At 35.4% G+C, this 27,753-nt stretch overlaps 2 protein-coding genes across 5 annotated transcripts in view; one reads left to right on the top strand and one right to left on the bottom strand.

Moving 5' to 3' along the window:
* Positions 1-27,753, top strand: part of PDS5A (PDS5 cohesin associated factor A) — a 128,382-nt gene that overhangs the window by 36,761 nt on the left and 63,868 nt on the right. For 3 of the 4 annotated variants that reach the window (XM_032632222.1, XM_032632223.1, XM_032632221.1), the window contains exons 3-9: positions 12,109-12,312; positions 13,390-13,476; positions 14,011-14,108; positions 18,555-18,681; positions 21,260-21,340; positions 23,240-23,380; positions 26,660-26,775. In XM_032632222.1, the coding sequence (XP_032488113.1) occupies positions 12,109-12,312; positions 13,390-13,476; positions 14,011-14,108; positions 18,555-18,681; positions 21,260-21,340; positions 23,240-23,380; positions 26,660-26,775 (854 nt within the window). Of the gene's footprint in view, positions 1-12,108; positions 12,313-13,389; positions 13,477-14,010; positions 14,109-18,554; positions 18,682-21,259; positions 21,341-23,239; positions 23,381-26,659; positions 26,776-27,753 lie in introns of those variants that run through there. The other variant, XM_032632224.1, reaches the window with a different exon arrangement.
* On the bottom strand, positions 25,752-26,084 carry LOC116754081 (metallothionein-1E-like). Its single transcript, XM_032632227.1, has one exon. The coding sequence runs from the start codon at positions 26,026-26,028 to the stop codon at positions 25,858-25,860; it is 171 nt and encodes a 56-aa protein (XP_032488118.1). The 5' UTR covers positions 26,029-26,084; the 3' UTR covers positions 25,752-25,857.

Raw genomic sequence — 27,753 nt, 5'->3', positions numbered from 1 at the left:
TTACTATTTCAGAATGTATTCCTAAAAAATAGGGCACTATATTTAAAAAAAATCATACTATGATTATCATACCTAAAAATTTATTATTAGCTATTATTATAATTAAAGTAGCTATTAACTATTTTATTAAATGCATATACATATATTATGGTGGGTCTTGTGTGTGTGTATATATTTATATGTGAACATATAAAAAGTACATAGAGTTTAACAAGTAACTATAAAGTGAACATATGAACAAAGAAATAGACTATCAACACCTTCAGAATATCAGCACCCCCAAAAGTCTAGTGTGTACCTCCCAGTCATAAACTTTCTTTCATAACCACTATATAAATGCAGTCTCTTTGGTTTTCTTATAGTGTCACTGTCTATGTACAAATCTCTAAAAATATAGTTTAGTTTTCTCTAGTTTTAGCTTTGAATTTTATATGAATGGAATCATATAGTATGGTTCCTTGTGTATGCGTCTTTTTCAGTATTATGTTTGAGCTTCATCCATGTTATTGCTTATGTGTTTTTCAATTATTTTTATTGCCATATACTAAGTACTCTATTGTACTACTTAACCAATCCTCTCTTGCCACTGACTTCTAGTTTTTTGGCTTTTACAAGCAACATTGCTATGAATATACTTGTATGCATGTTCTATTGTACATGTACAGGCTGCTTTAGGGCATAGACATAGACATTGGTGAAATTGTTGGGCCATTGGGTATGCATGTCTTTTACTTGCTGAAAACACCAAAGTGGTTGTAATTAACAATGAATGAGAATTTTCATTTTCTATGTTGGACTTTTAAAAGTTAATTTTTACCAGTGAGGTTTTAAAGTTTTTACTTTACTGTTTTTCTCCCAAGACAGTGCCTTTTTAAAAAAACAGCTGTATTGAGTTATAATTGAAATACAATAGGTTGCACATGTTTGAAGTATATACTATAATATATATCTAGTCTAGTCTTTGTTACCAGTTCTTAGCAGGGAGCTTCAAAAACCCTTGCAACTTCCTGAGTGATAGGAGTATCTTTGTTATGTTAATGAGGTGACTCTTGACCCCCTTCCTGGATAGCTTCAGGAAGGGACTGGTCTGCAAAATGTTGGAGATTTGGAATTTTCAGCCAACTGGGAGGGGTGGGGGGAGGCTAGTGACCTAGCTCAATGAAATGATAATGAATGAATGAATGAATTATTCCCACATAAGGAAGCCCAGTAAACCTCTGGAAACCAGGAGGAGCTTCCTGGTTGATGAACACATTGATGTGCCAGGAGAGTATTGTGTCAGATCCACCAGGAAAGAAAATGGAAGTTATTCATCCCTGCCTTCTCTCCCCAAGATCTTGACCTATGCGTCTCTTCTGTTTAGCTGTTCCTGAGTTATGTCCTTTATAATAAACCTGTAATCATAAGTATAATGCTTTCAGTGAGTTCTGTGAGTCATTCTAGCAAATTACTGAACCTGAGGGTATTGTAGGAAGCCCTAAAGTCATAACTGGCCTATCACAAATGCAGGCGGCCCCCAGGACTTGCATGTGTCATCTGAAGTGCGGGGAGTTTTGTGAAGGAATTTTTTGCTCGTTAACTTGCGGGGTCTGTGCTAACTCCAGGTAGTTAGTGTTAGAACTGAATTGAAATGTAGTACATCCAGTTGGTGTCAGAGAGTTGCTGTCAGGGCAAAACAATTTGACAAGTTTTGACATACATATATAGCCTTGAAACCATCATCACAATCAAGAAAATGAATGGATCTATCTCCCCCATATGTTTCGTTGTGTCTTTTTTTTTTTTTTTTTTGCAGTATGCGGGCCTCTCACTGTTGTGGCCTCTCCCGTTGCGGAGCACAGGCTCCGCACACGCAGGCTCAGCGGCCATGGCTCACGGGCCCAGCCGCTCTGCAGCATGTGGGATCTTCCCCGACCGGGGCACGAACCCGTGTCCGCTGCATCGGCAGGTGGACTCTCAACCACTGCGCCACCAGGGAAGCCCTCCTTGTGTCCTTTATTAATCTACCCTGCTCCCCATTTGCATCTGTCTTTTTTGGCTCTGAACACAATGGAATTCCCAATTAAATTGGGAATTATATTCCCAATGGAATACTTCTCAGCACTTAAAAGGAATGAATTACTGATACGTACAACATGAATGGATCTCAGGTGCATTATGTTAAGTGATAGAGCTAGATCCAAAGAGCAATGTACTGTGTAACTCCATTTATGTGATATTCTGGAATCACAGAATATCACAGATCAGGGGTTGCCAGACAGCACAGATCAGGGGTTGCCAAGGGCTAAGGAAGCAGCTGAGGGTTGACTTCACAGGGACACAAAGGAACTTTTTAGGGTGATGAAGTAGTCTATGCCTTGATTGTAATGTTGGTTACACAACTGTGTATTTGTCAAAATTCGTAGAATGGGACACTAAAAAGTGAATTTTATGTAATTTAACCTCAATAAACCTGTCTTTAAAAAAAAGGTAAAAAGATTGGAAGAATTTGCTAATGCAGATCATAAGTTACAGTGGCAGTATTTCAAGCAAAGTGGACTTTAGAACAAGTGATAGTGCCAAGGATAAGAAAAGATACTTGATAATAATAAAGGGATCACTGCAGTAAGAAAATACAACAGTATATACCTAATAACAGCTTCCACATAGCTGAGAAATTAACAAGTCCACAAGTACACATGGAAATTTCAACACTCCTCTTTCAGTAATTGATTAAACAGGTAGACAGAAATCAGTAGGGTTGTAGAAGAGTTAATGTACCAATGCACTTGACCTAATTGACATTGCATTCAATAACAGCAGAAATACACATTCTTTTCAAGTGCACATGAATCATTCACTAAGACAGATAGCCCATGTGGTGGGCCATTAAACAAATTTCAATACCTTTAATATGATTCATATTACATACAGGGGCAATATGATCACAGGGAGTTTAATGAGAAATTAATAAGAAAAGATGTCCAGAAAATACCCCAAATATTTGGAAATTAAACAGTATATTTCTGAGTAATACATGAATAAAAGAAGGAATCACAAGGAAAACTAGAAAATATTTTGAACTTCGTAGCAGTGCTTATTGAGAAATTTATTTTGATAAGCATTTAAATGTTCATATTAGGAGAGAACAATCTAGAATCAGTGATAGGCTTCTACCCTGAGAACCTAGGAAAAGAACAGCAAATTAAACCTAAAGAAAGTATTGGGTTGGCCAAAAAGTTAGTTCGGTTTTTTTTGTTAAGATGGCTCCAGTAGCGCTTAGTTGTCTTTAACTTCCTTTGAAACAATTTTGTTAGATTGTATTGTGACAGCTGTCATATCAGAGTGCATTAAAAAAAAAAAATCTTATCAAAATTGGTGAATTTTTGTGTAGCCATTTTAACATTGAAGATGGAAGAAAAACAACATTTTCAGCATATTATGCTTTATTATTTCAAGCAAGGTAAAAACGCAACTGAAATGCAAAAAAAGCTTTGTGCAGTGTATGGAGAAGGTGCTGTGACTGATTGAATGTGTCAGAAGTGGTTTGCAAAGTTTCCTGCTGGAGATTTCTTGCAGGTAGACCAGTTGAAGTTGATAGCGATCAAATGTAGACATTAATTGAGAACAATTAGCGTTATACCATGTGGGAGATAGCTGACATACTCAAAGTATCCATGTCAAGCGTTGAAAATCATTTGCATGAGCTTAGTTATGTTAATTGCTTTGGTGTTCAGGTTCCATGTAAGTTAAGCGGCGGGGTGGGGGGGTTGGGAACATTTCAGCCGTATTTCTGCATGCCATTCTCTATTTAAACGTAACAAAAACGTTCTGTTTTTAAAACAAATTGTGACGGGCGATGAAAAGTGGATACTGTACAATAATGTGGAATGGAAGAGATTGTGGGGCAAGCGAAATGAACCACCACAAACCACGTTAAAACCCGGTCTTCATCCAAAGAAGGTGATGTTGTGTATATGGTGGGATTAGAAGGGAGTCCTCTACTATGAGCTCCTTCCAGAAAACGAAACGATGAATTCCAACAAGTACTGCTCCAAATTAGACCAACTGAAAGCAGCACTTGACAAAAAGCATCTGGAATTAGTCAACAGAAAACGCATAATCTTCCATCAGGATAACACAAGACTATGTTTCTTTGATGACCAGGCAAAAACTGTTACAGCTTGGCTGGGAAGTTCTGATTCATCTGCCGTATTCACCAGACATTACACCTTTGGATTTCCATTTATTTTGGTCTTTACAAAATTCTCTTAATGGAAAAAATTTCAGTTCCCTGGAAGAGTGTAAAAGGCACCTGGAACAGTTCTTTGCTCAAAAAAACTAAAAGTTTTGGGAAGATGGAATTATGAAGTTGCCTGAAAAATGGCAGAAAGTAGTGGAACAAAAGGGCGAATACGTTGTTCAATAAACTTCTTGGTGAAAATGAAAAATGTGTCTTTTATTTTTAAAACTGAAGGGACTTTTGGGCCAACCCATTAGAAAGCAGGACATAGTAAAGGTAAGAATGGGAATCAATCAAATAGAAAATGCGCAGACAGTAGACAAAACTAATAATGCCAAATTTGGTTCTTTGAAAAGATAATAAAATTGGCAAAACCGCTGTTAGATCAGGTTTCTCCACCTTGGCTCTGTTGACTTTTACAGCCTGATAATTGTGGGGAGCTGTCCTATCCCTGGTCTCTACCCCTAGATGCCAGTAGAGCCCCTTTTCCCAGTTGTGACAACTAAAAATGTCTCCAGACATTGGCAGATATCCCCTGGAGGTGGGTGGCAAATTCACTCCTCCTTGAGACCACTACATTAGAACAACCAAGATAAAAAGGGGGGACAGGGGGGAAAAATAAAAAGTAAAAAAAAAGAAGGAAGACAAAAATTAGCAATATCAGTGAAAAAAGAAACATCAGTTTAGGTTTTATAGTCATTGAAAGGGTAATAAAGGCATATTATAAGCAAGTTAATGCTAGTAAATTCAGTATCCTAAATGAAATAGATATATTTCTGGAAAAATGCAAATTACCAAAACTGACTTAAGATGAAATAGAAAACCTGATAGCTTTATACTGATTTTAACTATTATACATTGCAGGTGATAACTGATCACTTAGCTTTTGGCAGATGTTGTGATTGATTATCACTCCTGCTCAAGGTCAAGAAATATTCACTTAGGAGCTACTGTGTGCTAGGCAAAGGGCTAGGCACTCAGTGTACAGTTTTTGTTTTTGTTTTTTGCCACTCCACACAGCATGAGGGATCTTAGTTCCCCAACCAGGGATGGAACCTGTGCCCCCTGCAGTGGAAGAGCAAAGTCTTAACCATTGGACCGACAGGGAAGTCCCACCTTATACTGGTTTTATTTTATTTTTAAAATTTTATTTATTTATTTTTGGCTGCATTGGGTATTCGTTGCTGCATGTGGGCTTTCTCTAGTTGTGGCGAGCAGGGGCTATTCTTCATTGCGGTGTGCCGGCTTCTCATTGTGGTGGCTTCTCTTGTTGCGGAGCACAGGCTCTGGGCGCACGGGCTTCAGTAGTTGTGGCACGTGGGCTCAGTGTTTGTGGCTCAAGGGCTCTAGAACACAGGCTTAGTAGCTGTGGTGCACAGGCTTAGTTGCTCCGGGGCATGTGGGATCTTCTCGGACTGGGGCTCGAACCTATGTCCCCTGCATTGGCAGGCAGATTCTTAACCACTGCACCACCAGGGAAGTCCCTTTATACTGATTTTAGAAACTAGATTTGCAACTAAAAACTTTCCCACAAATAAAGACCCCGATGACTTCATTGATGAATTCTATTAAACACTTAAGGAAAAAAGCATACTAGTCCGACACAAACTAAGCAAACAGGAAGAGTGAACACTTCCAGCTCACTTTATATGGCCAATATTACCTTGATGCCAAAGCAAAACATATTACAAGAAAAGAAATCTGCAGACCAAGAGCCTAAATGAACAACAAAATATTAGCAGGGGAGATCCAGCCAGCCAAACCAAACAAACCAAAAATAGGAAAAACGAAAAACAAAAAAAACCACCGCACACATGCAAAACATAGTGCACCCCCAATGACCACCATGTCAGGTTTATTCCAGGAGTGCAAATTTGGTTTAATATTTGAAAATCAATCAATTTATTTCCACATATTAACACTAGTGTAAATTGGGAAAAACATGTTATCATCCCTACAGATGTGGGAAAAGTATCTGAAAAAAAATCTTCATAAAAACCAACAGCACCTTAGGAATAGAAGGTAAAACTTTCTCAACCTGATAAAAAGGCATCTACAGAAACCCATTAACTTAATACGTAATGGTCAAAGACTGAATGCTTTCTAAGATCTCAAAAGAGGCAAAAATGTCTGCTCTCACTTTTGTTCAGTATCGTGGTTTTGCTAGCACAATAAGGAAAAGAAAAGGCATACAAATTAGAGAAGATAAAATTAAACTGTCCTTTTTTGTTAATGATATTGCATTTATAGAAAATCCTGAGAAATGCATAAACAAGCTACTAGAACCAGTAAAGCTGTGTAGCAGTGTGAAAGGCTCAGTATGCAAAAATTGACTGCATATATGTAATAGGAACCAGCAATTGGAAAATGCAGTTTTTAAAATTCGCAGTAGCGTCCATAAGGTAAATAGTTGGAAGTAACAAAATATATCAGACCAATACACTGAAAACTACATAATAAATGCTGGAAGACATTTTTTTCCACTCAACAAACTTTTATTGAGTATATGTCAAACCAAAGTCTTTGTGCCAAAGGTATAGAAATAAACAGGGTGCAGCCATAGCCCTAGGAGAGACAATAAATAGGAAAGCAGAAAGCACAGTGAGATAAGCATTGTGATGGAAGTGTACAGTGTGTGGCAACATAGAGAGTATCCTTCCAGAAGGATGCAGTGATTGTCCCAATATTCAGTCAGTCTGGAAGAGAAAAACCTAAATCAGTGGAGACATATACCATATTTGTGGATCAGAGAACTCAGTATTATTAAAATGTCAGTTCTCTTACCATTGTTTTCCGTTGCATGTCCTTGGCCACCAATGGGATTTAGTCCCCCATTTTTTTGACTATTTGGGTTTCTTTCAAAAAGTGCTTAGTCTAGCAAGTCATTTGTCCATTTTACAATTGGGTTTTCTCTTCCTTACTGAATTGTAGGAGTTCTTTACATATATTTAGATAGGTTCTTTGTTGATTATGCGTGTCACAAGTATCTACTTTCATTAAGTGGCATGTCTTTTTGAAAACTTTAGTGATATCTTTGATGAATGCACATTAACTTTAATTTATGGAAAGAATCAATCCATAGCTAGTGCTTTTTGTGTCTTGATTTAAGAAATCCTTCCTGCTCAAGATCATAAAGATACTCCATTTTTTTTTTTGCTGCATTGGGTCTTCATTGCTGCGTGCAGGCTTTCTCTAGTTGCAGCGAGCAGGAGCTCCTCTTCCTTGTGGTGCATGGGCTTCTCATTGTGGTGGCTTCTCTTGTTGCAGAGCACGGGCTCTAGGTGCGCGGGCTTCGGTAATTGTGGCACGCAGACTCAGTAGCTTTGGCACACGGGCGTAGCTGTTCTGCGGCATGTGGGATCTTCCTGGACCAGGGCTGGAACCTGTGTCCCCTGCATTGGCAGGCGGATTCTTAACCAATGTGCCACCAGGGGAGTCCCTCTTATTATGAATTTATTTATTTATTTTTGGCTGCGTTGGGTCTTTGCTGCTGTGCACAGGCTTTCTCAAGTTGCGGAGAGTGGGGGCTATTCTTCCTTGTGGTGCACGGGCTTCTCATTGCAGTGGCTTCTCTTATTGTGGACCGTGGGCTCTAGGGGCGCGGGCTTCAGTAGGTGTGGCACACGGGCTCAGTAGTTGTGGCTCGTGGACTCTACAGCTCAGGCTTAGTAGTTGTGGTGCATGGACTTAGTTGTTCCGCAGCATGTGGGATCTTCCCGGACCAGGGAATGAACCTGTGACCCCTGCATTGGCAGGCGGATTCTTAACCACTGCGCCACCAGGGAAGTCCCCCTCTTAATTTTTAAAAACTTACTTAGATGTCCCTTTCAAATTTTGATTTTTATCCCACTGGGAATTAATTTTTTTGGGTAGGTTCTAAAGTGGTCTGTCTTTACCATTACATTTGGGCGTGGAAAATGTTATTGATATTTTCTGTGGTATGGTTTAGGAGTATGTGCTATAAAAATCCTCATTAACATTTTGAAGGCTCTCTGGATTTTAATGATGTTCAGTTTATTGAATATTTTCTTCATAATCTTTTATAACTAATTAAAGAAAACTAAGTATAAAAGAAATGGCAAAACAGCTTTTCAGAATAATTTGTCTACCTGAAAAGTTGACTGTGCTGACATTTTTCCTTTGAAATATTTCTAACAATTTGTAAATTGTTGATTTGAGGACCACATAGACATGTTTTGCTTGTCCCTCACAATGGTATGAACTTTTTGGAGTTGCTGAAATTCTCAAGTCGGATGATTTCACTTAACGTTTTATTGTGTCCTTATCAACTGAATGATTTTGCAGTACTAGGTCTGCATTCTCACCTGACAACAATTAGCTGAAACCAGCTCTTGTCTTTGGATGGGGCATGTGCTCTCCATTTCTCCCAAGTGGTTATTTCCATTTCCCTCCTCTTGAGTTGTGACCCCTGCTATAGACCTATGTTTAGACTATATTTACTTAAAAATTCTAAACAAATTTCGAGCAACAGACATAATATACTGATTGTCTAGAACTGATGAAGTTTTTTGCCAGAATGGTAGGGACATATGGATCATATTTTTAAAAATATACATGATATATATTATCAGAGTAGATGTTAAAAAGACATTTCATGAATTAAAAAAAATTTTATTGAAGTATAGTTGATTTACAATGTTGTGTTAATTTCTGCTGTACAGCAAAGTGATTCAGTTATACATATACTTTTTCATATTCTTTTCCATTATGGTTTATCACAGGATATTGAATATAGCTCCCTGTGCTATACAGTAGGACCTTGTTGTTGATCCATTCTATATAAACTAGTTTGCATCTGCTAATCCCAAACTCCCAGTCCTCCCCCACGCAAAGCTTCCTAACTTTTATGAGGGGTAGCAATGGTTTACAAACTTATTTTAGTCTTAGGATATTGTACTGCCCAAATACAGAAGGTCAATATATAAAGCTAATGAAAAGCCAGCTGCTCAGAGGCAAGCAACTGAGAGACCCTGGGCATGTGCCCGTCACACCACTCCTTTTGGCTGTCTTGTTGCCTCTACCAGGGCTACTAGGAACCTCAAAGTTGGAACATGGTTGAAACAGCTGTTCTGGAAAATCTCCCAGGTAGCTCAAGTCATATTGGAAACTTGCACCCCAAACCTTAAAAACAAAAGTTCGTTTTACCTAATCAAATTGCGTCCTTATAATTTTGTAATATTTCAGACATTCATAGGGAATAATAAGACAAACATTTATGTACCTACCACTCACCTTTATCAAATCTTAACATTTTACTTTGTTGCTTTGGTTTTTTTTTTTAATTGGAGTAATAGTTGATTTACAATGTTGTGTTAGTTTCTGTTGTATAGCAAAGTGAATCAGTTACACATATTACATATATCCACTCTTTTTTTAGATTCTGTTCCCATATAGGTCATTACAGAGTATTGAGTAGAGTTCCTTGTGCTACACAGTAGGTCCTTACTAGTTATTATTTTATATATAGTAGTGTGTATATGTCAATCCCAATCTCCCAATTTATCATTCTCCGCCTTTCCCCCCTGGTAACTATAAGATTGTTTTCTACATCTGTGACTCTATTTCTGTTTTGTAGATAAGTTCATTTGTACCATTTTTTTAGATTCCACATATAAGTGATAATCATATGATATTTGTCTTTCTCCATCTGACTTCACTCAGTATGACAGTCTCGGTCCATCTGTGTTGCTGCAAATGGTATTATTTTATTCTTTTTTTGTGGCTGAGTATTATTCCATTGTATATATGTACCATATTTCTTTATCCATTCCTCTGTCAATGGCATTTAGGTTGCTTCCATGTCTATTGTAAACAGTGCTGCAGTAAACATTGGGGTGCATGTATCTTTTCAAATCGTGGTTTGCTCCGGGTCATGAATTTTAATGTTCTTTCAAAAAAAAAAGTTTGCAAGCTTACTATGTGCCAGTCGTGTTCTAGTCATTGAGGATACAACTGTTAAAAAAACAGATAAAAATTCTTTTCCTGACAAGAGTTAGGTGAAACAAATGACTTCTAAAACTGGAAACCATTTTTCTCAGCTATATGTTAATGTTAAAATCAAGTGGAATAAACACAAATATTTCAAAACATGTTAAAAGAAATAAAGCTCTGGATGAAGTAATAGTAGTGTAATAAGAAATAATAATTTAAAAAAGAACATCTGGTCCTTGGGAATTCGCTAGGATTCAAAACTTTCAGAAGGGAATGCACCACACACATTGTCATAAAATATAGACAAGTATAATATGAATGGCTTAACCTGGGAAAAACAACACAGATGTGGATGACTGTAAATCACTATGCCATATGCATTTCTGATTTAAAAGGTTTTAAAGTAGAATTAGAATATAAATGTGATTTTATTTCACATGTTTATTATTAACATCTCTATATCAAACTAGTGATGCACAGGTAAAATCAGCAAATCAGAAAATTTTATATATTAAAATCAGAAAAAGAATAATACATCTTCCCCACCCCCGATTAATATTTAACTTTATTTGTTAAAAATTTTTTTAAAAGACAAGTCTTATTTGGTGAACTTTCATTTCAACTATTAATATATGTATGTTTGTCCCATATCATGTGGTAAACGTGTTCTTTTTTAATTTTGACTTTTTCTTTTGATATAATTTCTGACTTGGAAAAATTGCAAGAATAGTAGAGAGCTCCTGTCTTCTCCAGATGTTGACTCCACGTTTACTGTTCCCTTCCTCCTTCCCCACCCCCAAGCTCTGTATGAGCACAAAGCCATTTATAACAAAATCACCGAATTCAGTTCTTTAAGATGCCATTCCTGACGTTTGTATTTAGGCTCAATAAGGAATAGTGATTTACAGTCATCCTCATCTGTGTTGTTTCTTCCAGGTTAGGTCACTCATACTATACCTGTCTATATTTTAGGACAGTGTATGTTATACATTAAAATTGGATTATAATTAGAAAACCAGTCAGTGGGATTTACTCTTGTAGCAGAATTAGGTGGAAAACATCACTTCAGTAGACACAGAAAAAAGGATTTGAAAAAACCCAGCACTTACGATAAAAAGTCTTGTCAAAATAGAAATAGAAGTACACCTTCAATATTTGAGAATGGTGACTGGTTAGGTGAAGTCTGATTTATTTAAAGAAGAATTTTGATGACATGAGGAAATAATCATGATTGGATAAATGAATAAGGAATAACTATATGGTTATTTGCATCTTTACAGAGAAAACAGACCAGCATAAAATACACAAAAACATAAATAGTGGTTATTTTCTGGGGTTGAGAAATTATGGATTTTTTTCATTATACTTTTTTTGCCTTTTAGAGTGATTCTAAAATGTGCATTTGTTAATTTTGTAACCATAAATAAGAACAGAGGTTATTTTATAATTAAGGCTTTTAATCAGAAGTACAACTACATAAAAATATTTAAACATGGCTTTCTATTGTGAATTGCAAAACCCATTAAAGTGTGAAATGAAATAGTTTTAAGGAGCCTTAAATCAAGGCAGCTTTGATGATAAAATGTACAAGAAACATAATTGATGAGGTTGCAAAATAACAAATGATTTGCTTATCCATATGAAGCCATGAACTTTTTACCTGGGGCTAGATATAATAACGAGAGTCTTTAGTTCTTCATAAACCTGGTACAAATGCAGATAATGTATCTATCAGTAATCCAAAAGTTGGCATTTGTTCACGCTTGTTATCTTTACTCGAATTCTTAAATGAAGATGTACAAAAATTGATTATGAATCTTCTGATGGTAACTGATTGCTAGTCTGTGTTGTAATGGAGATGATTAAATATATATACTCCACTGGTTTCTAAATATCAAGAGTTGATTATATTTTTCTTCTATATATTTTTGCAGATGGTAGTCAAAACTTTTATGGATATGGATCAGGATTCAGAAGATGAAAAACAGCAGTATCTCCCACTAGCCTTGCATCTAGCATCTGAATTTTTTCTCAGGAATCCCAATAAAGATGTGCGTCTCCTTGTAGCATGCTGTTTGGCTGACATCTTTAGAATTTATGCCCCAGAAGCTCCATATACTTCCCACGATAAACTTAAGGTAAATACAATCTTTACAAAATTGGTTTACTTTTATAGTTTAGCTTACTACCCTTAGGAACATAGGTTTCATTTTAATCATCCTGTGAGTGTAAGAAGATTATATCATAAGTTCTAAAACTAATTAATTATTCATTCAATTAATATTGAGTATCCACAAAAATGATTGGTATTTTTATGTGGCATTAAAAGGTATGGATCAAAAGTAGTCCCTGTCTGCTCATATCTAACCTTCAGGAATATCCATCTCAAAGCCCAGATGGCTGAATTGAAGGGGGGATGGTGGATGAATGACACTTTTTAAAACAACTATGTAACAGAGTTTACACATTCAAATGACTGTTTTCCCCTGCAAGTTATATTGTATGCAAAACTGTATGATCATCTTGATGGTTCTGCCTTTGTTAGAAATGTTTGAGGAACTCCTCTTTTGAGTTGATCTCTTGAGCTGATTTCGTATTTTGAATACTTTTATACGTTAATCCTTTGGATTGCTTTCTTTTAAATAGTCCTAAAGTCAGTTTGTTCTATACTGATACTATTCGGGATTAAAACTTCTAAAGAAAGCTTATTAAGAAATGGAGCACTATTGTTGTGGAAAGTACAACCCTTGGACCAGTCTATTATTGCTTTTGTTCCACACAACTTTGTAGTCACTCATCAAATTCAAAACTAGGTACTGAAAATTACTATTTAATTTGGGAAATTATAATGGAAGATTCATATCCAGGTACTTAAACTGAAGATAACTGCCATAATACAAGATGAAGATAGTGAATAAAGTTCTGTACTAGAAGGGTAGCAAGATATAGAACCTATGGTCCTCTCAGAATGAGAAAGCTTAAAGATTTGTGGCAGTAATAATCTTTATTTTTGCTTCTAAAGAATGTAATTTTAGGTGATTTGCTGTTTTCCAGATATTTTAAGTAATGGACTAGGCCAGTCCCAAGTCATTGGCTAAAGGAGAATTTTCTTTTATTGTCTATAATGGAGAATATATATTATAGACTATTAGTGTATTGTGAAAGTGACAAGTATTTGTATCTAAATTAATATGTTTTATCATTTTTTAAAACAGGACATATTTTTGTTTATTACCAGACAATTAAAGGGTTTGGAGGATACAAAGAGCCCGCAGTTTAATAGATACTTTTATTTATTAGAGGTAAACAAATTTTATTTAATAAATATCACATTATTTCATGTTGTAGAAAATTCTTTATAGTAACTTTATAATGTAAAATGAATCTTTTGTTTGTTTTGTTTTATATGAAGCCCACTTAAGAAAATGTCATTTACAATCTTTTTTTTTTGCTCCTCATATCCTGAAAAGATAAAGCATATTCCACTGGCAAAGCTGTTATATTATTTGAAACTTTATTTTTATATTTCTGTTTTTATTCTTTTCTAATCCCAAAAGAGATTAAGTTGAATTAATTTTCACCGTGCCCTATATTTTGTACGTATATATGTGTTACTAGCCTCTGACAGTATTTTTCAATTAGAGAAGGTTAATGCCAGCAGATACGTCTTTTTAAAGATCAGAGTACGACTGTTTAAACAATTGTAATTTTATATGTTGGGCCATTATAAGTTTTACTATAGATTTATAATTCTAAAAATTAAATTTTATTAATGAGCTTGCTTTTGTGTAACTTTTATGTATGTGTAAATAATTTTATTTATTTATTTATTTAAGAATTTAGCTTGGGTTAAATCATATAACATCTGCTTTGAATTGGAAGATTGCAATGAAATTTTTATTCAGCTTTTTAGGACTCTCTTCTCAGTGATCAAGTAAGTTATTTTTTAAGAATCTCTGTCTCTTTTTCTTGCTCTGTATTAAAGTATCATGTACTGTGCATTTACACTAAGATCTTTTAGTTAAAAGGAAATGTTTTCCTTAGAAGAGTTAACATAAAAAGGAAAATAAATTCTGTTGTCTGAAACCTGCCTTTGTCCTTATATTACCATTTTAAATAATGGTATCAATTGTATAGGTTGACTCTTGTAAAGCAAGCGGTATGAGACCTTATATTATATAATGAAGTACTAACTGATGAGGTGGAAATTTTAAGTATTGTAAGTATCATTAGTGAGTACTGGGAGGCATAATAGCTCAGCGGTTAAGTATACTGACTTTGATATCATCTCATTTTACAGCTAAAAAAAATCGTAAGCATTGCTCTTTCCTTATAGATATAGGGACATTCATGTACAGAGGAATTTGGTGGCTTGCTGGGGCACAAATTGCTGAACAGGAGAGGCAAAACTGATTTCAATCCAGTGTTTCATTCTGGTGTGTGTGTGTGTGTGTGTGTGTGTGTGTGTGTGTGACTGATTTCAATCCAGTGTTTCATTCTGGTGTGTGTGTGTTCATTCTGGTATGTGTGTGTGTGTGTGTGTGTGGTGTGTGTGTGTAGTAAACCAAGCATTGTTATGAGATGTGTTCTGCAACATTACATTATATGCAAACATAATATATGTCAAATATATTTTAAATTTTCTAGTAGCCACATTAAGAAAGGTAAAAAGAAACAAGTGAAATTTATTTAAATAATATACTTGGGCTTCCCTGGTGGCGCAGTGGTTGAGAGTCCGCCTGCCGATGCAGGGGACACGGGTTCGTGCCCTGGTCCAGGAAGATCCCACATGCCACGGAGTGGCTGGGCCCGTGAGCCATGGCTGCTGAGCCTGCGCGTCCGGAGCCTGTGCTCCGCAACGGGAGAGGCCACAGCGGTGAGAGGCCCGCGTACCGCAAAAAAAAAAAAAAAATTTATATATATATATAATAATAATAATATACTTTATTTATTTCATGTTATCCAAAAGCATTATTATTTCAACATAAGGCTCTATTCAGACTTTATCTTCAGTAGCCAAATGGCTGTTGGATAACAGCTTCTGTATTGGACACCACATTTCTAAAGTTTTCTGTAGATTTCTTATGAATACTTTAACATATTTTTCTTTTCCTTAGATAGAATGGTAGGAAGAGAATTAACCAGAAATAAACAGGAAAGGACTGAACCAACCTGGTCTAGTGATAGAAGCTTATAAAAAACTGCATGAGAAAAAGCTTCCTGTGGCAACTAACTGAAGGCCCTTAAATAAAAGATAAAATGTATAAACTTTACCTTTGTGTTACTTAGCTTTTGCTGCATAATAACAAAGTAACCCACAACTTGGTAGTTTAAAACAGATTCCATTTTATTTTGCTCATGATTCTGCTTGTCAGTTCTTTCTCTCTGGGCTGGACTTGCTCCTGTATTTGCAGTCAGTTAGCAGGACATCTGGCAGTTGGCTGAGGTAATAGGACAACTGGGTCACGAGTCACTCTCTTGTCATCCAGCAGGCTAGTTCAGACCTCTTCTTATGCTGACTGAGTTTCAAATGTAGCAAGAAGGGCACACCCCACCACACAAGCACTTTTTAAGACCTCTGCATACTTCATGTTTACTTATATTTCATTGGCCAAGCAAGGTTCATAGGCAAGCCCAGATTCAAAGGTTGGTTAGATAGACTCCATATTTTGTTGGACAGGGCAGTGTTTTAAAGGCTTGTGCATAAGAGATGGGAACAGTTTGTGGCCATTGTTTGCACTCTACCACATATTTGCAGTTTTTTCTTTTAATATTAAAATCACCAACAAAATGAAAAAAAGATGCCTGACTTGTCTTTCTGCCCATTTTGTGACCTTGGTTATCCACTTAAGTCCGCTTCCCACTCTGCAGTTACACTTCTTTCCTCTATTACTTTTACGTACAATCCTATCAATATTTTTCTTTACTGACTCTGAAGATCTAAGTTTATTGTTGACCTAATTATCTAATTGAAAGAATTTACAATGAGGTATCAGTAAATAAAGGACTTGCCTTTTGATAGAGGAGTTTATTGATTTGTATTTACTGACACATTTACCATATATCTGGTATTCTTCATTCCTTCGCATATATGCAGATTTCCATCTGGTATTATTTTACTTTACTCTGAAGGACTTCCTTTAGCATTTCCTGTAGTTCAGGGCTACTGTTGATAGAATTCTTTCAGTTTTTATATGTCTGAAAAAGTCTTTTATTCCACCTTCATTTTTGAAAGTTATTTTCATGGTATGAATTTCACATTAATAGACTTTTTTTTTTCTCTTTCAGTACTGTTAAAGATGTTTCCTGCATCTTTTTCTGGCTTGCATTGTTTCTAATGATAAGTTTTGTCATTTTAAATCTTTGTTCCTCTGTAAATAATGTATCTTCTCTTTCTCTACCCACCTAAGATTTTCTCTGTATTACTGGGTTTAAACAGTTTGATTTTGATGTCCCATTGTGGTGGAGCTCATAGAGGATATGTGGGTTTACCCTTCTGATTACTCTATTAGATGCCCTGTGAGTTATAAGATTTTCCACTGTAGTTGGAACATGCACATTGTTAAGACCTGTGTGAATTCCGGGAATTATTCCCTCCACGCCTTTCAGGTGGTACCTTCCCCAAACTCAAGAAATTTCCTCACCTGCGTGTGCTGATCACTAAGCACCTGAAGACTCGGGGAGGGGGGTACCCTCTGTGAGCTTGCTCTCTGAGTAGCTCTCTCCCCTCTGGTATTCTGCCCTGCAAGCGATAGTCACCCCAGACTCAGGAAAACCATTAGGCTCTGCTAGTATCTTCTCTTCCCACACTGAAGCCTGGAAACTTTACCAAGTAGGAAAAGTAAGCTGGGAAAATTGTTCCCTTCTTTCAGCAGCATGTGTATAATGTCTGATATCTGAAAACTGTTATTTCTTATATTCTGTCCAGTTTTTTAGTTGTTCAAGTAGGAGAGTAAATCTTACCCCTATTATTGAAGCTTGGGCTGGAACTTGTGGAAATAATTTTTAAGTCCATTTTTCATTTATCTTTCCTTCACTCCTTTCCTATCCTCAAGTGCATATGGATCTGAGAGCTATATACTCTCTTCATTCTTTTGCATCAAGCTGAATATCTGTTCTTCTTCACCCCCTACCACACACACACATCCCACTATATAATTGATCTTTCACAATCTTGGCCTATAGTAAACAAGATATTTAAGAGAGGATATGCAAGAGGGGTATCTTTCTAAAAGGGGTATTTTTCTGCCTTATAGAAAACTGTGTCTCTAACGATGGGACAATTTTTCTACCAACTTTATAAATTTTTTCATCTTTGATTTTACAACTAAGTGTCCAACAGGTGTATTATACATTATTTCAAACTAATTTTTTAAAAATTATAGGTAAGAAATACATAAATGAAATAACATTTAGTTTAGTCTTAATTTAAACTTCCCTGTGTCTGTAGTAGTACAACTAAGTTATATTATCTTGATTTGTCTTTGCATATGTATTCTGATAAATGTGAAAATGGATAGGTCAAGTCTTTAGTTAAGATGCAGTCAGAGAGGGAGAAACCTAGATGCTCTACTAATTTATAACACTAGATGCTCTACTAATATATAACAATTTTGTAGCCAATCTTTTTGGGTAAGTTTGTATCAGCAGTAGAGATATTTATTGAGGAGGCCCACATTGGCTCTATACTGGCTAAGGAAGCAGGACTGAAACTGATTCTTGGCTTTTTACCTCGTTGATTTTTCATTCGTTTGAAATTCTTTGAGAGATAGCAGGATGACATTTTCAGAACCTTCTAGTTATAAGTTCTGGTAAGCATTTTATATCATACTTTGGGTTTTCAGTATTGCTGAACTAAAAAGTCCAGCGGCAAAGATATAGGAGTGTTGACTTAGGCTTTTTTGTGTGTTTATAGTTCTGCCTTATTTGGAGGAATTATTAAGATCAAAAAGGATAAAAAGGATGAAAAACTGCCTACCTTCATTATCTTGTACATTTTTTTTGTTTCCTTACTTAAAATTTTATCACCTTTTAAAATCCAGGGGCATATAAGCAAAGATGTCCTTTCTTTGAAGTTGACATTTTTGTTTAGTTGAATTTAACTCACTCTTTGAATTCTAATTGTATAGGGGCTTAATTAAATTTAAAGGTTTTTGTTTTTGTAAAATACTTTACAATGATATCTTAGTAGCTGTTTTAATAATCAACAAAGGGAGAAAGTAAATATAGAGCAGCCAAAGTTTCTTTGCCATTACTGGCATGGTTCCCTCAATCAGGTGAAAATCCTTTTACATTTGAGATAGTTGTTTTAAACTGGGAAGTTTAATTTTCTTTTGTAAGCCTAATTGTTTTTTCTTTTTTTCTTCCTCTTTTTTTAAAGCAATAGCCACAATAAGAAGGTACAAATGCACATGCTAGACTTGATGAGTTCTATCATCATGGAAGGTGATGGAGTTACTCAAGAATTATTGGACTCCATTCTTATTAACCTCATTCCTGCACATAAGGTCTGTATAGTATGAAGATATTAAAAGTTAATATTTAATGGTAGTACTACACATATGAAAAATAATTGTTTTTCACCATTTGCAATCCCATGTAATTATTCCCATTATCATTCTCCAGCCCCAAATAAAATAGAGTAACACATATTGGTCTTACAGCTATTGTTATCTTTAGAAGATATATTGATTAATATATTATGGAAGATTTTCATTCAGTTAAGTGCTGCCTATTCTCTGGAAAACTAAAAATGTTCCAGATGGATTGACCACTCATATCTAATCTAGAAATTACAAGGGATTGGAGTACTGTCTTGGTTAGTTGCTGTTTGTTTGTTTTGGAAAAGAAAATGTATTTATTCCTTTGTAACATAGATGTAGAGTGTAGGAATTTGTATTTCTTCTCAGAACCCATGTCCTACATTTTTCTTAGCCACTTTCAGAAAAAGATTTAGGCAGAAGTGGGAACTATGTGGTTAATGTTAAGGGGAAAAGGATGATTCAGAGCTGTATATTCCTCTCCATTTCCTTTTCTGTTTCTCTCTGCTAGCTCCCCCTAAGAAACTGAAGGACTTAGCTCCCTACCAGCTTCCCCTCTGGGGTGGACTCAGGCCTACCCCACTGTTGATATTTACTCTTCTGCCCTTTTCCTCTGACTGTTCAGTTACCTATTATCAGATGTTAAATGAAGATGTATCTAATGATACTTATTCACAATAAGATGCAGTCAATTATAAATATTTCTCCTTACTCACTATATATTATTTGCATTTTTTTAATTCAAATGAGTCTGTAATTGGTCAAAATTTTGAGAGTATGGTGTAGGGGGAGTATATGTCAGGCAAAATAAAGGAAAAACTTTTTGAGGAATAGTGTATTTGGTGTTTGTATTCTAGTTAGAGGTTATTTTTAATGAGTAGGAAATATACCTTTTTAGGAAATAGAAAGGTTGCCTTAATTTTTTTCTTCCAGTTTTATCAAGTTATAAGTGACATACAGCACTGTATAAGTTTAAGGTATACAGCATAATGACTTGACTTATATTATGAAATGATTTATTTCATTTAATTTAAACATTATAAAATGTTTAGTGAACATCCATCATCTCATAGATATAAAATTAAAGAAATAGAAAAAAATTTTTTTCTTGTGGATGAAATAAGTCTTAGGATTTACTCTCTTAACAAGTTTCATATATAACATACAGCAGTGTTAATTAGATTTATCATGTTGTACATTATATCCCTAGTGCTTATTACCTCATAGCTGGAAGTACCTTTTGAATGCCTTCATCCAATTCTGCCCCCCGCACCCCCCGCCATAACTACAAATCTGATCTCTTTTTTTGTTATTGACCTACATAACACTATGTTAACTCCTGTTACACAATATTTCTATACGTTTCAAAATGCTCACCTAAATCTAGTCACAATATATCAGCATATAAAGATGTTACATAGTTATTGACTTATGTTCCTCACTCTGTACATTTCATATCTGTGACTCATTGATTTTTCACGTGGAAGTTTGTATCTTAATCTCCCTCACCTATTTGTTTCCTCCAAGGTTGCCTTAATTTTGAGATAATCTTATCCTCTTGCCAATGGAATAAAAACCTGGAGCAAGTGTCAGGAAGCTACAGTTTGTAGACCAAATCTGACCCACTGCCTATTTATGTAAAAGTTTTATTTGAAAACAGCCATGCTTATTTGTTTTCATTTTGTCCGTGGTTGCTTCCTGCTACAACAGCCAGAGCTGTGTAGTTGCAGTGGTGACGATATGGCTGGCTAATAAAGCCTAAACTATTTACCATCTGGCTCTTTGCATAAAAAGTTTGCTGACTACTAACCTAGAGTATAGGATATCCTTGCCTTTTTTGGGGATAGGTGCGAGATGATGGTCAGTGAATCTCAGGTTGGTCTAAAACTGCAAAGTGTGGAGATGTTAATGGGTACTCTTCAACACAAGAATTCCATTTTCAGTAAGTTTTTAAAAATTAAATATATGTCTTTTCTATAGGCTTCCTCAGAGACCCTTTAAATTGTTACCATGCATTGGGAATCTTGAGGAGTGAAGACAGTATTTAGTGTTTTAAAAACATAATTGACTGAGAATTTTACCAGAAACACTTACCAGGTCCACTCTTGCTCAGAACAGACGTTGATTAGACGGTGAAATACTGAGGATAGTGGGTTCGAAAGGGGTGTGTGCGTGCGTGCGTGCGTGCATGTGTGTGTATTTGTTTAGGATGCATGGGTGTGATTGCCAGTTCAAATTGGTTAACAAACAAAACCAAAAAGCCTTAGGTCCATTTTGAGTTTAGTAAAACTAAACTTAATATAGGCTTGGGCTTTTGGCTAATTATCTAATGTATTTTAGTTTTTGATTCATGGTTGTGCTATTTGCAACTTCTGCATTTATGACCACTTGACTAGCAGATATTGGGTAAAACCTTGAATGGAGTTCAGTTATATTTTTTGCTTCATATTTCGTGGACTTGAAGACTTTGGTGTTCTAGTGTTGCTATCTAGATCATAAATTCACTAATTCATTTGTAACTTTGCATATTTTTATTGTGTTTCAGAACTTAAATAAACAGTCCTTTGACCTCGCAAAAGTCCTATTGAAAAGGACAGTCCAGACTATTGAGGCATGCATTGCCAATGTATGTATTTCTGCCTATATATTTTTTCATAATTCTATAGTTCTTAATCCATTGTACTAATTTATTGAAACCTTTCACATAAAGGCTTATTTAGCCTATAAACAGTTTCATCTTTTTATAAGAAATATATAAAAAACTGATATGTCTAAATGTAACCAAATACAGCATAACTTTGTAAGCTATAGACATTATTTTTAAATGGCATAAGATGGGAGGATGTTATTTTATGAAAATTTGTTTACAGTTTCTACTCTTTCTTCTACTGCCTTTGTATTTATCTTTTTATCTCCTGGATATGCTTATCTCTTTCACTTTCTCCTTTCATCTTTATCTATGGCTCTCTCTATATTTTCTTCTTCATGTCTCTAGGCCATTCTTCTGAACCTTTTTGGTTTGCCTTCTTAAATAATTGTTATAGAGTAATAAATTTTTTTTTTTTTACTTTATTGAATAGAAGTTTTTTCGTTTTCTTTTTGTTCTTTAAAAAATCAATGAAGTAATTTGGGAAAAAAATGTATAATTCTACTACCTTAATGTAGCAATTTCATTATTGAACATTTGCTCAAACTCCTACCTATTTTTTTCATATACCATATAAAACTTTGAATTGTCTTCATTTATATATGTATTTCCATATTTTGATTTTTTATTATAAGAATTACTATAAATGTTCCTTTGAATTCACATATAATTTACCTAATCATTTCTCTTTTGCCTCACATTTAGATTTTTTCAGTGTTTTCCTTTAGTAACTATCTTTAGTAACTATCTTTGTAGCATTTATCTATTGTTTAATTATTTTCTACATATAAAAACCCAAGTGAGAGTCTGTTAATTTAAATGGTATGAATTATTAGTATTATTTATATTACTAAATAAATACTTAAACGTGGTAAAAAAAAATGTTTTCTCAAGTAGTACAAAAGGTATACAGTGAAAATTGTCTCTCTTCAAACCCTGAATACCCTATTCTTAATTCTCAGAAATAGGCATCACCAATAGATTTTCATGTATCCTTTCAGAATTTGTGTTCTGTGCTTATTTGTGTGTGCATGTGTACTTTTTAATTTTGTTAAAACTATTTTCCTTACTCTTTTCAAGGTCTGTTTAATAAATATTAATGTTATCTAACTCTTAATGTGTGTTGCTTTTCAAAAGAAATACATCATTTGATGATACTACCAAAAACATATGCTCAAATCGGTTGCATACAACTGCCTCTGTAGCATTTTTACATTTAATTTTTTTTCTAAGTTTATGTGTGTTGGCAAGGAGTGGAGGTATCTTTTAATTTGTGCTTTTATATTCTCTTTGTTTCTTTTTCCTAGAATTCTTTTGAGTTATCAGCCTTTGTATCATCACATTTTCCTTCTCTTTGTCCTCTGAGTTACAGTGTTTTTGACTTTCTGGGTATTTAAAAAAAAACAAACAACTCATCCTCCACCTTCAATTATTCTTTATTACTAAACTAATAGAGAGAATCCTCAAGCTTAAATAAAAATCCAAAAGATTGAGACTTTTAAAAATTTTCTGTGCTATAAAAGGAAATTTCTCTATAAAATTCTCTATAATGAATTACATAAACTATCTAAATTGTTTTGTTTTAATGAAAGTTAAGATTCCTAGAATTGTCATCCTAATTTGAAAGAAAGCTAACAACTCAATTACTTTTTATATCTTTCATGTAACATTCATAATTTGATGATATTTAGAGGTTTATTTCTTCTGTTTTGGTGGACTGTCCTATCATATTAGTAATTTAAACATCTGTTCTTTTTCACCACCTTCACTTGTATATGGAATGCCTAATTATATCGTTTTCTTTTAACATGTTTATAAAAAACCTATCTAAGTTTTTAAATGAAACAGATATTTTATTTTTATGTTTATCTCCTGTAGTTTTTCAATCAAGTCCTGGTGCTGGGAAGATCATCAGTAAGTGATTTGTCAGAACATGTATTTGATCTGATTCAGGAACTTTTTGCTATAGATCCTCATTTATTATTATCTGTCATGCCGCAGCTTGAATTCAAACTGAAGGTAGGACTGACTATAATTTCTAAGCCCTTTAACATTTAAGAGAAAAATATATATCATATTGTTTTTCTCTAACTGTAAAAGAATAAAGTTCTTTATTATTAATGAGTTCAGTTTACCTTCTTATATTTAGTTAAGGTATGCATTTTTTTAACTTTTTATTTTATATTGGAGTATAGTTGGTTAGCAGTGTTGATAGTTTGTTGATCAAACTATCAACATATAGTTGATAGTTTCAGGTGTACAGCAAAGTGATTCAGTTATGCACTCGGGCTTTCTCTAGTTGCATCGAGCAGGAGCTACTCTTTGTTGTGCTGCACGGGCTTCTCATTGCGGTGGCTTCTCTTGTTGCAGAGCACAGGCTCTAGGGTGCGCAGGCTTCAGTAGTTGTGGTGCATGGGCTCAGTAGTTGTGGCTCATGAGGTTCAGAGTAGTTTAGGTACTATCTATATATAATTAGGGTGCCCCCTTTGGAGTCACCAGTGTGTGCTAAGCAGATAGCCTAGGAAGTTTTTATAGCTGTGGCGATTTTCTGTAGTTATATCCCTGAATCATATAGCTACAGCTTTTTATAGTTAAAAGTCCTAGGTTACAGTCCTCTGAGAACAATAAAAATACTTGAGAAAATGCTTCAACATAACAGTTTGTTTGATTTTGCTTTATACTGGGCCACTGCATGCAACTGTATACACTGTCCACTGTGTGGGTCCATAGAGTGCTATTGTCCCTTATGTTTTAAGGGATACTCTGGAGTTGTGCTACTTAGCAGCTTTGCTATAGTCAGAAAATTTGCCACATTTTATATATAAGACTTTTTTCATGCTAGGCAGAGATAGACATTTACATTTATTCACCAATTTAAAACATAAAACAGTCATAATTGCTTTATTTTGCTTTTAGAAAATTTTTACAGAGAATTGTTCTGAATCAATTACTTTGTAATTAGAAGCAGTAACAGAGTGGTTACCTTTTTCAACTAAGGTTGAAGAAAAATAAAAACTAGGTGGTCATTTGAATTTCTTTCAGAAAGTCACTGGTAAATTACTAATGCAGAATTTCTCATTTTACCCATTATTTTAATTAACATTTTATATATATATTTGTATTCAAACAATGTATTAGGTAATATCTTAATGAGATAATTTTCACTTTGGTATAGATTACTAATAACAGCTGTACATCAGAGACACCAAATGATTTTTGCACCAGAAAAAAATTACCAGCACTATCATCATATTCCAACCTCACTCAGAGAACATATTTAAAAATTCAAAAAGGCAGGGGGTGGCTTCCCTGGTGGCGCAGTGGTTGAGAGTCTGCCTGCCAATGCAGGGGACACAGGTTCAATCCCTGGTCCGGGAAGATCCCACATGCCGCGGAGCAACAAAGCCCGTGTGCCACAACTACCAAGCCTGTGCTCTAGAGCCTGCGAGCCACAACTACTGAAGCCCGTGTGCCTAGAGCCCGTGCTCTGCAACAAGAGAAGCCACCACAACGAGAAGCCCGTGCACCGCAAGGAAGAGTAGCCTCCCCTCTCGGCAACTAGAGAAAGCCCGTGCGCAACGAAGACCCAGTGCAGCCAAAAATTTAAATTAAAAAGAAAAAGGAGGCAGGGGGTGGGAGCGAGTTTTCATTTAATTTTATTTCAGTAGTTAAATTACATAGATGTGAAATGTCACATTTGAAATAATCACTAAGCTACTAAAGTAGTCACCTTCAAGTAAAGTAAAATTTCCAGTTTTTCTTGTGTTTGACATTTAAGGGATAGATTGATTTTTCTTTAAAAAAATAAATCATGTTGGCTACTAAGTTGGACTTACCAAAAGGCAGCACTAATCTGCATTGTAGTCACATTGCTTGCGAAAAACTTTGTGAAAGAAAATCATTTTTGTAGTTATAAGTGTTAAAGCTTGAATTTTCATTTTTATCTTTGTTTAGTAAGTGTGCCTATTTTAACCACAAAACCCCTATCCCTGAGAGTTGAGACATTCTTAAGGAAAAGATGATATCCTGGAGTCATTTTTCTTTTTTCACTTACTGCCTTTTCCCATAAATTTTTTTTTTTATTGACTTGCTGGTATTGCTTTAGACACAAATTATATTTGAACGCTTTACAAATTAGCAACTGCTTTTCATTATTGCTTTTATTTTCCTAGTGAATATGTGACTTTTAAAAAGTTTCATGCACCATATGGTTTCAGAATAACTTAATTTATATTAAGACGTGACATCACTAGTGAAAACTAGAACACTTTTTATAGAGTATATTGATTCAGGATAAGAAAATAGGCCTCTATCAAAAAATAACTTTAAGTTTTGTTTTGTTTTAAGTCAACAACTTTTATTACAACTCACATATTTCATAGAAAAAGGAATGTAGCGTCAGGTCTGGTTGTGCGAAAAACAGTAAAATGCAGGTTTGTCCTGGTTGCTGTCTTGACACCCGGGGCAGGCTCTCCACGACACCAGGCACAGCAGCTTCACTTGTCCAAGGCCCCTTTGCAGACGCAGCCCTGGGCACACTTGGCGCAGTCCACGGGGCAGCAGGAGCAGCAGCTCTTCTTGCAGGAGGTGCATCTGCAGGCTTCGCAGGTGCAGGAGCCAGTGCAGCTGCAGGAGCCGCCAGTGGGGCAGGAGCACTTGGGGTCCATCTGGAGGAGAAGTGAGGCCCAAGGTCCAAAGCACGGGACGAAGCCGGTTCACTGGTCCAGTGGGGGGCATCAAGTTTTGATTTTTTGTAGTGTTCAGTTCACCTGACCTTTTAGGTACTCTTAAGATTCATGCTCTTCTATTAAAATGAGTTTTCCTGAATCATGACATTATTCAGTATCATGTGCGCCAGTCAGCAGGGGAACCTTGATTAAAACTTCACGTATCAAAACCTTAATTGATATGGGTTTATGTTGGAGATCAAATTATAGGATTAGGGCAGGAATTATTTGTAGCTCTTCCCTTTATAGAATTTTTTCTAGGACTCTTACAGAATGTTAGAATTGAATGATTATCTTCATGTTTCTACAGCATCTGTATAGATTGCAAACAAGCAGTGAAGTAGGCATAAATTAACAGTTGGGAGTGTATGAAATAAGAGCAAAGAACCTGATGATCTAACATGGAATCAAGTCAACTTCTGCACAGTAAATGAGAGAACATGATATTTTAAAGTTCTTATCATTTTAAGCAGAAATAATGAAATTGTAGCTTCTCAGAAATGTTTCATGTTATTTTTTTGTAATCTGATGAATAAACCTCAGGGTTTATTTATTTTCTTTTTTCCCTTAGAGCAATGATGGAGAAGAGCGATTAGCTGTTGTTCGACTTTTAGCTAAATTGTTTGGTTCTAAAGATTCCGATTTGGCAACACAGAATCGTCCTCTGTGGCAGTGTTTTCTTGGACGGTAAGAGAACATAATTCTGTGGATTCTAACTTACATTTTGGAGGCTAGTGAATGTGGCGCACTTGATTAAAACCACACATATCAAAACTTTGATATGTGTTTGTGTCTTTAGTACCTGTGTTGCTGTCTTTATTGGAGAATAAATTGTAAGACAAATTCTTTATGAAGAAAGCTTTGTCTTATTTACCCACATAACAGGTTTTAATCTTTTTTGTGTGTGCTAAAATAATGTCATTAGAATAAATAATTCACATCTGAGAATGTTCAGAGTCTTAAATTTTTTAAATAAGTCATGAGACTGAAGACATCATGGTCCAAAACATGCTAGTGTGTACTATGTGTTTTTTTCTAGAAGTTTTCTAGGTGTTAAACTTCTAGAAAAAAACATAGACAGTACACACTTATTGGTTTTAGTAGTATGCTTTTGGATGTGTCTCCTCAGGCAAGGGAAACAAAAGCAAAAATAAACACATGGGACTACATCAAACGAAAAAGCTTTTGCACAGCAAAGAAAACTATCAACAAAATGAAAAGGCCACCTGCTGAATGGGAGAAGATATTTGCAAATGATATATGTGATAAGGGGTTAATATCTAAAATATACAAAGAACTCATACATAAGTCAACCTGATTTAAAAATGGGCAGAGGGGCTTCCCTGGTGGTGCAGTGGTTGAGAGTCCGCCTGCCGATGCAGGGGACAAGGGTTCGTGCCCCGGTCCGGGAAGATCCCACATGCCGCGGAGCGGCTGGGCCCCGTGAGCCATGGCCGCTGAGCCTGCACGTCCGGAGCCTGTGCTCCACAACGGAAGAGGCCACAACAGTGAGAGGCCCGCGTACCACAAAAAAAAAAAAAAAAAAAAAATGGGCAGAGGATCTGAATACACATTTTTCCATAGAAGACATACAGATGTCAACAGACACATGAAAAGATGCTCAACATCACTAATCATCAGGGAAATGCAAATCGAAACCACAGT

This window comes from Phocoena sinus, chromosome 5 (assembly GCF_008692025.1).
Source record: "Phocoena sinus isolate mPhoSin1 chromosome 5, mPhoSin1.pri, whole genome shotgun sequence".
In the NCBI taxonomy this organism is placed as follows: Eukaryota; Metazoa; Chordata; class Mammalia; order Artiodactyla; family Phocoenidae; genus Phocoena; species Phocoena sinus.
Note: the sequence above shows the minus strand (reverse complement) of the source record. Positions and strands in the feature narration are given on the sequence as shown.

Coding starts and splice junctions, on each gene's coding strand:
- LOC116754081 (XM_032632227.1), bottom strand. CDS start 26,028: ATGGACCCCAAGTGCTCCTGCCCCACTGGCGGCTCCTGCAGCTGCACT.